Source organism: Perissodus microlepis, chromosome 10 (assembly GCF_051167445.1).
Source record: "Perissodus microlepis isolate ML-2025 ecotype Zambia chromosome 10, ASM5116744v1, whole genome shotgun sequence".
NCBI classification, from domain to species: Eukaryota; Metazoa; Chordata; class Actinopteri; order Cichliformes; family Cichlidae; genus Perissodus; species Perissodus microlepis.
Genome location: NC_140470.1, coordinates 7,261,248 through 7,273,603, shown reverse-complemented (window position 1 = coordinate 7,273,603; position 12,356 = coordinate 7,261,248). Strand labels below are relative to the sequence as shown.

The 12,356-nt window shown below is 38.0% G+C and overlaps 1 protein-coding gene across 10 annotated transcripts in view; it reads right to left on the bottom strand.

The window, feature by feature from the left end:
- The window catches only part of tspoap1 (TSPO associated protein 1), a 75,154-nt gene extending 72,625 nt beyond the window's left edge, over nucleotides 1–2,529 (bottom strand). For 8 of the 10 annotated variants that reach the window (XM_084941667.1, XM_084941669.1, XM_084941670.1 and 5 more), the window contains exons 1-2: nucleotides 2,349–2,528; nucleotides 582–1,618 (exon numbers count right to left, since the gene is read on the bottom strand). In XM_084941667.1, coding sequence (XP_084797793.1) covers nucleotides 582–1,472 — 891 coding nt within the window. In that variant the 5' untranslated portion in view covers nucleotides 1,473–1,618; nucleotides 2,349–2,528. Of the gene's footprint in view, nucleotides 1–581; nucleotides 1,619–2,348 lie in introns of all 10 variants that reach the window. The other 2 variants (XM_084941677.1, XM_084941676.1) reach the window with 2 other exon arrangements.
- Nucleotides 2,530–12,356: the final 9,827 nt, after the last annotated feature.

Here is a 12,356-nt window from a genome sequence, read left to right as displayed (position 1 = left end):
TTGAGACCATTCCGCACTTCAAGTCACACTGTTGTATGTAAAATATTTTGTACAATGACTTTGAGATCAGCATATATGCTGTTTACATGTCAGTATATGACAACAAAGTTGACTTGGAAATGACAAAGCCATCCATACTAGATTCATGTTGCTTAGCCAGGTTACAGATTTAAGTACTATTGAATTGTTTTTCCATGTGTGGTCACATGATTCTAAAGCATCATGATGCTTATGGAAGGCATGTGTGCAGCTTTTGACTCATGAGATCCAACAGGAGCAGGATCAGGCAAAGATATGCAGCACTGTCCAAGTAAAGACAGTCAGGACGACTAGTAAGCATGGACTGAGGACACCAAGGACAGAATATATTTTCATATAGAAAAGTTTCTACTAACATACTGAATGCCAACCATAAAAAAAGTTATAACTGCCAGGAACTAGAAGAATGTTGCATTATAACAAGATGATAAATGTTTTTAACTTTATCACTTTTTTTATGTGGTGGGTTTTTATTTACCTCTTGTTTAAAAAAACACAAAACAAACATGGATAGGTTAACCTGGAAATATGAAGTTGCTCACCTCCATGTTTCTTTTCATACATTTGGACGGCGAGGACTCCTCAGATCTAGAAGACTCAGTGCAGGACAACGGCTGGTCGTCCCAGCCTGCATGGGGAGTGTTGAGAGAGTGGCAAATATTTGGAGATCTGTTCTGACAGGTGTCCAAGACTGTAGGAGTGGCACAGGGGTCAGCTGCACATAAGTTCCTCTCTGAAGGCTGCTTCCACTGATCTAGTTTGATTTTGCTTTTTGGTGAGTGGGAGGTGCTATGGGGTCTCTGTAGCAAGCTCCTCTGGGGGGTTAGGAGGGGGGTCGTCTGACAGTATTTACTGCTGTCTTCCTGAGATGGCTTCCTTGACAGGCTTTTGAAAACATGCCTGAGGGGTGCCGCTTTCTGTGCCCCCTGCAACAGTCTTCCATGAGCTTCTAGCAGGTGGCAAAGGAAGATGGCCTTTTCTAGCTCAAATTTCTGCCTGTGATGCAATTTATAAGCTGCCTGCTCACCGTTTATCTTCGTATACAGAGTTAGCAGTAAGTGCTCCAGCTTTGTATACGTCTGTCTGCTGCAAAAACAAAAAGCCTTTTTCCGTGTGGAGTCAACGCTACCGTGCCATTTACTGCTTTCAGTGTCCACCTTTTTAGCCAGAAAATACCTGTGTCTGTTATAGTTTCTGTCCTTTTGGTCTCCTCGCCTGGCTGTCAGCTCCCTCACAGCTCTTTGCTGCTCTCTCTCTGCTTCTTCTCGTAGCCATCTAAGCTCCGCACTGAGCGCTTCATGAGCCTGTCGTGTTCTCGATTTTGCCACTTCCCAGTCAGCACGCAGGCTCTCTAGGTCTTGTCCACAGCCCGACAGGTCCTGGCATGGTTTCATAGATGACAGTACCACAGGGTTATCCCTGTCTTCAGTCATGATGCCTCATTCACAGCACAACATGCATGGAAGGGCAAACAGTTCTCACTTCTAAAGAATTGGCTAAGTATCAGAACTGAGTGGCCATGCAGGTGAATGATGGGTTTGGTGGGTTAGAAATTCAGCATGCAAATAACATAAGGTCACTAGAGGGGGGGAGAGAAATTGAAAAAAAAAAAGACAGATGAAGGTTAAGGATGAAGGTAATATATGAAATATGAAATGTAGTGTTTTTAGATGATTAAGAAATTGATCGTTTCTTAGGGAGGGTTTTGTTATGAAGGGAGAAAGAAAGACTGAACATCTTTGTGCAACCAGGAAAGGACATTGTTCGGACAGAGATTTCAAATTTACCTAGAATAAATATGGCACTCAATAATTAGTTTTTATCTAACGTTGCCTGGATGAACTCAAACATTTTAACAAACACGGAACAAGGCACGAACAATGGAGTGTATGTAACAGCAGTCAAACATTAAGCTGAGGATGCAACAAGTGATATGATGCAAAAAGATCTGTCTTAGCTGCCGTTACTGAGACCCGTTTTGCCCATCACTAGCTCAACTTAGCGGTTCCCATATGGACGCGAGAGTACGGTTCGTATTACACGGAGGATGGGGACTCTGCTAATTCGAGCTAATTAACTAGCTTAATCTTGGTTTAGCATGTTACTGTCATGCCCTCAAATAGGTGACGCTAAACTCTATTACGCTATTCTGTAATGTGAATAACACTCTCTAGCATCCTGGAGTCGGAAAAAAACAAAACAAGACAAAAGGAAAAAAACGAAAAAAACACTTCTGGCTACTACGTCCTGTTAGCCTGTGTTAGCTTAAGGTTTATTTTTTTTTTAGCCATAACTTGTCTCAAACTCACCTCTCACCAGACTCAACTACTATAATGAACTTTTCATCAATGGGGACATCTTCTTTTGACTAAAGTATTTCTGTCAGCATTCAAATTAGCTGTGTAATAACGCTAATACCGCCTACGTTTAGTTGTTAAAGGTCCACAGAGCCATGCAAGAAGGGGTTTGTTTATGTGACAGACACCAGTGTCACACTCAGCCTCTGTCCAGCGTCATCCTGCTGGCCCGGCCAGAAGCAATGCTGCTTTCACGTACTTCACGTCCTTTCTCACCATGTCAACGCTTCATGACATATGAGATTGGTAATTTTTCAAGGTTGGATAGATTTCAGTTGTTTTTATATGGCTTCAGTTTCTTATATTTCTGTATTTTATGTAAAGATTTGAGTAGTTCATGGGCTCATTTGAAGTGTTTGTTTTTATTCCCCCTCCTCCCAAATACGGAGTATTACCTACTGATATTGAAGGGAACAAACCATGGAGTCTGAGCCGTCCTTCTCTCAACTTGTGGGAGATGAAGGACCACTAGTGGTTACACAGTGCTAGTGTGATGTAAATCCGCCAATTTTCTATGTATTTTTAATCAAGGTTTATTACCTTAACTATTATTTTTTTATAACTATAATAATAACTATTATTATTATTATTATTATTGTTGTTGTTGTTGTTATTATTATTATTATTATTATTATTATTATTATTATTATTATTATTATTATAATAAATGGGAGTCATTATTTTAGTTATCTTCCCATTGCAAAGCATCTGATATGACTCTGTGATTTACTAACATCAAGAGCAAAACACAATTATAATCAGTGTAACTATGTCCTGTGATTTTATAGAACCAGAGTGTCTTCATCCATCTAACAAAATGCTATCGACAAAAGTAATTTTCAGATACAGGACAGGTTTAAACAGAGTTTTTTATTAATATTTATTTAGCTGCTTCAGACTCAGCAACTAGGTATCGAGCAAATGCCAGCGAGAGAAGCATCGGTAGTGTGTGAATACGTGTGTAAACATACTGACAAACCTTCTCTTGTGTCACTGTTTTAGATCGCTGGCAAACAGGAAAGAGGAAAAGGAAGGCAGACACAAGTCACAGCAGGCTAGGCTAAAAATAAATCTCACTAAATCAAAGTTCAAAGCCAAGCTCGCTGAGACGTGACAGGCTCACATGACTTTAAAAAAGCTTTCACATGAAGGGAAGGACAGACTGAAAAGCTCTACACTCAATTAACTGTACCACTGCCACACCGAGAACTAAGGGGAATGACTAGTGGACAGGTGTGGAATAGCAGCACTGGATAGCTCTGCTGCAGTTATGGACAGGAAGAGAGTGGGTGGGTGGAAATCAAAGGAGAAGGTGCAGATAACGTATCGTTATTTAGTAACAGCTGAGATTAACATTTTATCTAATTACACACTTTCACTACTACTTTTTAGAGAGAAACAAGTAATATTATGTAAAAACAGTTCATAGGCCATTAGAATAAGTTTGATTACACTTTTACATGCCATGAAATATTGTCTGAAAAGAAAAGAGAAAGAAACAAAAATGCCTGAAAATAGCCTGTGATTCCTGTGATTATTATTGTCCTCCCACCTTTGCAACCAAACCAGTGTCAGCATAATATAATCACCAGGAATGCACTGTTTAAAATGATCTGCTGGACCTTGATAAAATGCTTTCTGGAGTTTCATTATTTGGCAAAGGTACTGATATTGTAAATCCTCAAAGGTATGTACATACCTTTACAATGTCATGTTACCGAAATCCATCAGACACTTTCCACTGTTTGGCGTTTGTATCAACAGAGAGCTACACTATTTATTTATTTTAAATCATCACTAATGCAAGCTCAGCAGCTGACAGGATTTCTAATGGTTTGAAGATGAACGATACAGAGACAGACAGAAAGAAAGAGCCTCAGCATGCGTTATCAGGGTGTCCTTGAGCCGCTCCCTCTTTCATTCCCATCTCTGTCTGATCACGTGTGGCAGACTGTTGGGAAGAGGCAGAAACTGATACACAGACAGAGAAAGCATATCTACTGCTGCCATCCAACTATAAGCTACTGCAACTCCTTAAATTATCTTTTACCTCTAAGGTGATGATAATTCCAAACATATCTCTTAGTTGTGATTTGTACAGTATTACCAGATTTCTGGACATGCTGTCTGCATGCTTGTATCGTATCAGCCCTGTTTCTCCTGTACTCACCTGAAGCCTATGCCCATGTTTTCATATTCAGTGGTTCCTCGCTATAACGCGGGTCACCTTTCGCGGCCTCGGTGTTTCGCTTTTTTTTTCTCTTTTTTTAACAGCGCATTGTGTTCTGCGTCCTGATCGGCTGTAAACCATTGTCAATCAATCACGTGCCGTGTCTCCTGTACAGTACAGAATGCGTTCAGCTTGTCAAATTTACATAAATCTTCGATCGCTAGTAGTGTGACTCTGAAGTGCTGTATTGTATGTTTGCAAGTTTTCTCCCCAACAAACACAACAATATCGACGAAACGTTTTGCATAATTGTAAAAAATAAAGTTGGCTACTTAGCGGATTTCACCTATCGCGGGTTATTTTTAGAACGTAACTCCCGCGATAAACGAGGGAACAGTATGTTCTGGCAGTTATCTCAGTAATATTTTTGAATACTAAGACATTTATGTGCCTTCTGTATATCTTTCTGTAAAACTACCAGTACACATTCTGATAAGTCTGCAAGAAATGTATTTTTATATAGTAATTTTGCAAAGATTTGAGTTCTTAGCTACTTGATTCCTTCTTTCTTATCAGTAGACCTATATGCGATTCACTCTGATTCACCTTTTCGCAGTCAGTCTTTGCTGACAAAAGGTGACACTGATTCAACATTAGAGTTTTTATTCAAACAATAATTATTGGCGTAAAACAACTGCAAACAGTTTTCATTTACACAAAACAACCGACTAAAGTCACATACAGAACTAGCATACACCTTTTTTTTTCAAAATATTTGAGTCGCCTTTTTTGTTTTATTGTGAATCATGCCTCAGAGCGTATCATTCATGCATTGACATCATGCAGCAGTATCTCTATGAGAAATAGGGCATTTAAGGGAAAGTTGGCATTTCCTTACTGTTTTTGGTTAACTTAATATCCTCAAGGTTACATAATCTCATGACAGTGTTTTGTTAGCAAAATCTTTTAAACAAACATGTGATATCGAATTTGTCATTGAACCTATATGTTGTACATGGACACAGATTACAGTTTTATTTGATTCTAAAAGAGGGATTCACACAATTGGAGACAATAGAGGACAGCCCGCATCAAGTAATTGCCAGTAAGCTAACTAACCATGTTTTCTCCACCTCTGGGACACTGAATGCTATCAGTTTTCAAGATCCACTTGAGTGTTTTTGTATTCTAACCTCACATTTATACCCAAGGGGTTAAAAAAAAATCCCTTACATAATCAATACCTTTGTGAAAACTCAATGTCATGACCCCATATTACAAAGGCATAACCCCAAAAGGTTGGATGTCATTTCTCTGTAAGCTCTTTGTATGTTATGACATCTATTGTTCCAACCTGCCGACATAAATAGACCTTATCTATATAAATGCCCTACTTCTAACATGAATCAGACTCAATCGGACACAAATAATATGTATAACTGCTACCCTCACCAAGTCATCAACAGGCTAAAAAGGTATGTTTTCCAGAAACTTAATTCCCAGCTGAAGGTACATTTGCTTACATTGTGTGTTTCTGCTTGGAAATTTTCAATGGTAGGTGAAGTGACTGTGCTTCCTAGAACCTTCTCTTTTATAAGGCCTTTTGTTTGTAGTAGCTTTGTTTCCTCTTTTCATTCTTTCTCTGTAAACTGTAGCTTAGATGTGCACACAGCTCACTGCGCAACGGTTCTGAATCCGAGTCGCGCATATACCGAGTTCAAAGGAATATGGCTAGATGTTCCAAAACCAGAAGATAGAGTTATATGCAGTATATGTCCTTGGCGCAGAATATCATTTAAAAAAAAGAGAGACAAAATTCATCACAAATGAACCAGTTGGAGTGCCGTTTTCACAATGATCAATCTTTTTAAATGAGGAAAGGCCAGTTGAATACAGTATGTCAACTTGAATGGCTGATTCTTTTATGATGATTCTTTTATTTTAAATTTGTTTATCTTCCATAATGATTCACACATCATTTTAAGTGTTTTGATGTGGTTTACTTTACACGTCAATTTCTTGTTCATTTTGTATGTGAATACAGAAAAGTGTAAAACTCTATGTAGCACTCTCTGTCTCATTTCTTCCAAAGAAGCTGTTGAAGGCTTTTGCTGTAACTTCATTTTTAGAGAAATCTTCAACCTCATTGGCCATTTATAGTTCAATTCAATTCAATTCAATTTATATAGTGTCAAATCACAAAAACAGTTCCCTGAAGGCGCAAATGTCAGAAATTCCCTACGAGAAAGCACTTGGTGAAAGTGGAAAGGAAAAACTAAATTTTAACAGGAAGAAACCTCTAGCAGAATTAGGCTTAGGCAGCTATCTGCCATGGGGAGACAGGACAGAAGACGAGTTATGGAAGAGTGCCAATGATTAATAATTAAAAAGGTGAGTGAAGAAGAAATACAGTGCATCGTGGGAAGCCCCTAGCAACCTAGGACTTTTACACTCTAACTAAGGGTTCAGGGTCACCTGCTTCAGCCCTAACTATATGCTTTATCAAAAAGTAAACTTATAAGTCTAATGTTAAAAGTAGAGAGGTTGTCAGGCTCCCAAATCCGAACTGGAAACTGGTTCCACAGAAGAGGGGCCCGAAGGCTCTGCCTTTAAATACCCTAGGAAACAAAAGTAAACCAGCAGTCAGAGAGCAAAGTGCTCTATTGGCATGATATGATACTATGAAGCCTTAATGGCAAGATGGTGCCTAATTATTCAAGACTTTGTATGTGATAAGAAGGATTTTAAATTTGACTCTGGGTTTAATAAGGAGACAATAAATAGAAGCTAATATTAGAGAACTATGTTCTGTTTTTTAATCTCTGTCAGTGCAGCTCCCTGCAGCATTTTGGATCAACTGAAGGCTTTTGAGGAGTTTTTTAGGACAACCTCATAATAATGAATTACATTCAGTGCAGCTCTAAAAATTATGTTTTTAATTTTAGAGATACTGCGCAAATGCAATCTGCAGTCGTACGTATTTGTTTGGTATGCACAATGAAGAACATATCCTGGTCAAAAATAATTCCTGGTTAGGAATCTGGTTAGATGCTATGTTTCTAAATTTGAAGGGCAGAGTACAGTAACCTCAGTTTTATCTGAATTTAGAAGCAGAAAATTAGAGGTCATCCAAGTCATTATGTCTTTAAGACATTATTCCAGTTTAACTAACTGGTGCGTGTCATCTGGCTTCATGGATAGACAAAGCTGGGTGTCATCTGCATAGCAACAAAAACGTATACAATGCCTTTGAATAATACTGCCTGAGGGAAGCATGTATAATGTAAATAGACTTGGTCCTAGCATGGAGCCCCATGGAACTCCATACTTAACCTAGTGCATGCTGGCTCACTGTCTTACTTTAGCAGTTGAATATGATGGCAGCATTTCAACAAATTATGTATGGCTTTAAAAAGCCACCTTATAGCACCTTATAGCATGCAGCAACTTGCAGCAACTGAAAGGCTTTATACGGTTATTAATATCAGTAAATCAATCATTCTTTTTGCATACTATTCCCATCCTTCTTTGTTGGAAAGGTGAAGAGATGTAATGTTTTGAAAAACAAAAAACCCCAAAAAATTACCGTTAGACTTACAGCAGTATCAAGTACAATTACGGTAGGAAATTAAATGAAAGTTGGCCTGTCCATGCTGGAAAACAGCCCATGGAGGTATCACACAATGCCCTTCAACCGAGCTATAGAGAAAACATTGGAACCTAATTTTTAATTTCATGCTTCCGTAAATCTAATGTAAGCTGATCCCACAAAAAATCCGTCTTTCACATTAACAATATAAAAGGGAAACACCACTATAAAGGAAATAATAGTCACCTAGTTAACAAAGGGATTCTTTTTCAAAGTGCTGGTAAATCCTGGGGGATTTCTGACTTGTAGTGAAGGTCATAAATCAAACAGATCAGGTTGTGCTCTTCCAACTTCCCCTTTATATTTTATGCAAATTCCCAAAAATGTGTTGAAAAACATGTCACCTGTATACTGTGTGCTGCATAAAAGCATAACGCAACGGATATGGAACATGATAATATTAAGTATTTAAAAATAATACAGTGTCATTATTTTTTTAATCCTTAACACTGACTGCAGTAATGAAAAGCTATGAGAAAAAAACGTTCTCCTACTTCTTTTAGACATTTCTCAGCATCCCGGGAGCATCAGTTACTCGCCCTTATGTTTTATGTTCTGTCTTCTAACTGGTAATGAGGCTGAAGAGGGTGGAGTCTCTTCCTCCAGTAAACAGATATTGTTTAGTATAACATGTCTGCAGACTCCATCAAATGCTCCTAATATTGTTATAGTCTAACCCTTTTGGCTTTAAATAACGCATCTGTGCAGATTACAAATCGCTAAACATCAATGATTTAATGTAGACTACTGTCTTATTGTTTTATTTGGTAACTATTTTAGATCTGTGCCCAGTCAATAGTCAATCACATGGCTACTTGAAATAATCACTCATAGTTACAAAGACACTATATCTGCCCTCAACTGGAAAGGAGCATTTTACTGTCTTTCAGCAGATTCTATTTGTTTAAATCCTTCAACTTTACAGTTTTAATGCACTGTCCAACTTATTGAATAAAGTGATTAAACCTACTCCATTTGTTATTTTTTGCTACAGATATTCTAATACATAAAGACTTGGTATTTCTACTTCTGACAAATGTATAGTATAAACAATATACAGCTGATGATGCCATGTTTTGGTTCATGAAATAGTTTTAAACTTATACGTAAGTTGAGATTAATATTGTCATACTGATGATCCAGTCAGATTGATCTTATTAGTTCTTACTGGATGTTGAAATTACACTGCACAGTCACCTCAACTGTGGAAGGGTAATGATTTGGGCTTGTTTTGCAGCCACAGGTTCTGGCCACCTTGCAGTCATTGAGTTGACTATGAGCTTCTCTGCATACCAAAGTATTAAAAGAACTGTGGATAAACAAATGCCCCCAAACCTCAATGATCTGGAAAAATGCTATAAAAGAAGAGTGGGCCAAAATTTCGCTTCAAAGATTTCACAAAGAGAGACTAAGTAAGTTCTACAAACTATAAAAATCATGGGTTGAACTTTGTTTTGCATAGGACTACATAGAGTCTTGTGTAAATTTCCTTTTCCACAACTGCATCTTTACAACTTAATAAATATACCAGCAGTTAGCCAGAAAGCATGGGGGCATTTTCTTTGTTTTAAGTTTTTTTCTTCCTCCTCCAACTGCCACTCATTCAGGTGTGCAGAGATTTTGCATCAGATGTTTGTACTGTCCACAGAAAATTGTGGCATGAATAGAAAATTGAAATAAGGTATCTTTTCTGTACCCTAACTAATTTAAGATGATTGCATTCCATAATAAAATACAAAGGAATAAAACGTTAGCTCCATGAGTTTAGTTGCTACCGCAATTTTTAACGCATGATGATGACAACGACTAAAAATGGCATTTTAAATTATGGCTTTTCACCCATGTTAAAAACAGTTTGCACGCATGCAATTAGACTCTGAAAACCTTAATTTAACCTAACATTAATTTACAGGAAAAAAGCAAAAAAAGACCAAAAATATTAGCAAGATATGAGTGAATATTTATCTCCCCAGAAACTTGACTTCAAATGAAAGACAGTGCGCCTTTGAGCTGGATGTAAAATATTAGCTGCTTTTTGCTAGCAAATGACCCTTTCTTAACTTAAACTTAATGCATTTAAAAATGTGGTTCTGTGTAGAAGTGACTAACTTTTAACTCTTTAATTGTCATATTCATATTTGTTTACTTCCCACCATATATGGGAAAGAAAAGTTGCCAACAATAGATTTTCAAGACAGAGCAGTTGGTCACCTCAAAATATGTAGACTTGCTCTGTGTGTATGGTGATTGTTTCTTTGTCGTCTCCGAGAGGTTTGGAAAGTTAGCCTGGTGTAACTTAATCCTTATATTTTTGCTAAGCCACTGTTTTGGGTGCCACTCAAGGAAGGAGCCCTGAATTAGTCCTTGAAATCACAGACAAAGGCTATGAACAGCCAACACGTTTCTCTGCACCTCAGGAAGGAATTAGTCTTTGGCAGTAATTTGTTAACCTGCTCTATGATTCAGAGGCTCCAGGCATTTCCTTGTCAATACTCATATAACAGCAGTAGTCACAAAATATTTTCTGTATCCGAAATATAATCACAGAGTCACCTTAGCCAACTCACTTGGAGTGTTAGATATTAGATTAAGGAAGGTAGGCAGTAATTTGTGGGGGGAAAAAGAAAAAAGAAGCTTTTACATAATCTTTACCCAGAACATTCATCTAAGTTCCACACTGCACATAAGTTATGCCTTTGTAGCAAACAAACAGGCTTGTTTTTACCGTCATGCATACAAGAAGGTAAAGAGTGCTTTGCCTTATGCTTTCACTTATTTGTCAGTCATCAGCTTTCAGTGGGAATAATTGCCTCAAAATCCCACAGCTCTCCTGTTTTAGAGCACCTCTGTGTGGGAGAGTCCTACACACACACACAGGACCTAAGCCACAGCCTTGTCCCTCTCTGCAAGTGTGTGCAGGGATGAGTAGGACCACACCTTCTGAGAGCACTACCTGAAACTGGAGATGCGGGGGTACCAGTGAAGGGTTAGCTTTCATTGTCTTTGTCTTTTTTTTTGCCCCTCCTGGTTCTTTTAAGCATAGACAGGTACAGGGCCTTTGACTATTAACATACAATGCTCTGGTATTTATTGTTTTACGTAATCTCTATCACTGAATCCAGGTACTTATAGTCAAGCAGGGTTAAGGAGATGAAAGACCTAAAACACGTAGCGCTGGATACTCTGAGCTCCCTGCCTCCATTTCTACGCAAACTTTCTGTATATTCTGTGTGACTCTTGGAATTAAGTTGCCAGCTATTTGTGCTCTGATGACATTTTTGTAGGTTTTTTTTGTCGGGAAGAAACCTATTTTATTTTTATTTAATTTTTTGTTGTGGGGCAAGATAATTTTTTTACATCAGGTATGTATTTTTTATATGAAATACTGAGTTTATATTGCTTTATTTCAAATGCTGTCTTTGATCATCATGACCATTTTTACATGAATCGAACTTGACAAGTCAGTGGATGTTAATGTCTTTAAATCTACCTTTTATCTGTCACTGAAGTGACCGATAAGTGTACATTGCTGTATAACTGTACATTTACACTGATCTCAGAACATTAAAATCATGTAGTGTTAAATTTGTTGAGGTACTTTTCTCTGAGAGTTCTTTCTTCTTTCATAATTTGTCAGAAAAACTACAAAAGTATCACTTTTTTAATATCTACAGTGAGATTATATGTTGAAAAACCCACCAATTCTCTATTTCAATGGCACAAAAACGTCTCCGTTAAAGGGACTGACAGTGTTATTCTCTGCTTTTTCTCCGATATTAAGGGGTATTTTTGTGGGGCCGAGATCTTTCAGCTATTTCTGTGAGAAGGGAGGGGAAGCAGAGCTGACACAAAAGGCAACATTATTCCCCAGCGGATCTGCGCTACATCCTACCATGAATGGAGTATTGAAAAACATAACATTGGGGACTAGATTATTTTTCATCCCTCATAACTGAGCCATTTGTCCCAGAGTTTCAAGTGGTTTGTTGGTACAGTCTGCAAATGAGACAGCCGTGGTTCTCCAGTGCTGCGCTGGTGTTAAAATCCCCACCTCCCAATTGGATGTACAATGACTTCTCTGTGGGCTTCTGGCCTTTGGAACTGTACCTTTGGAGACAATGCAAATGGAACTGACCTGGAT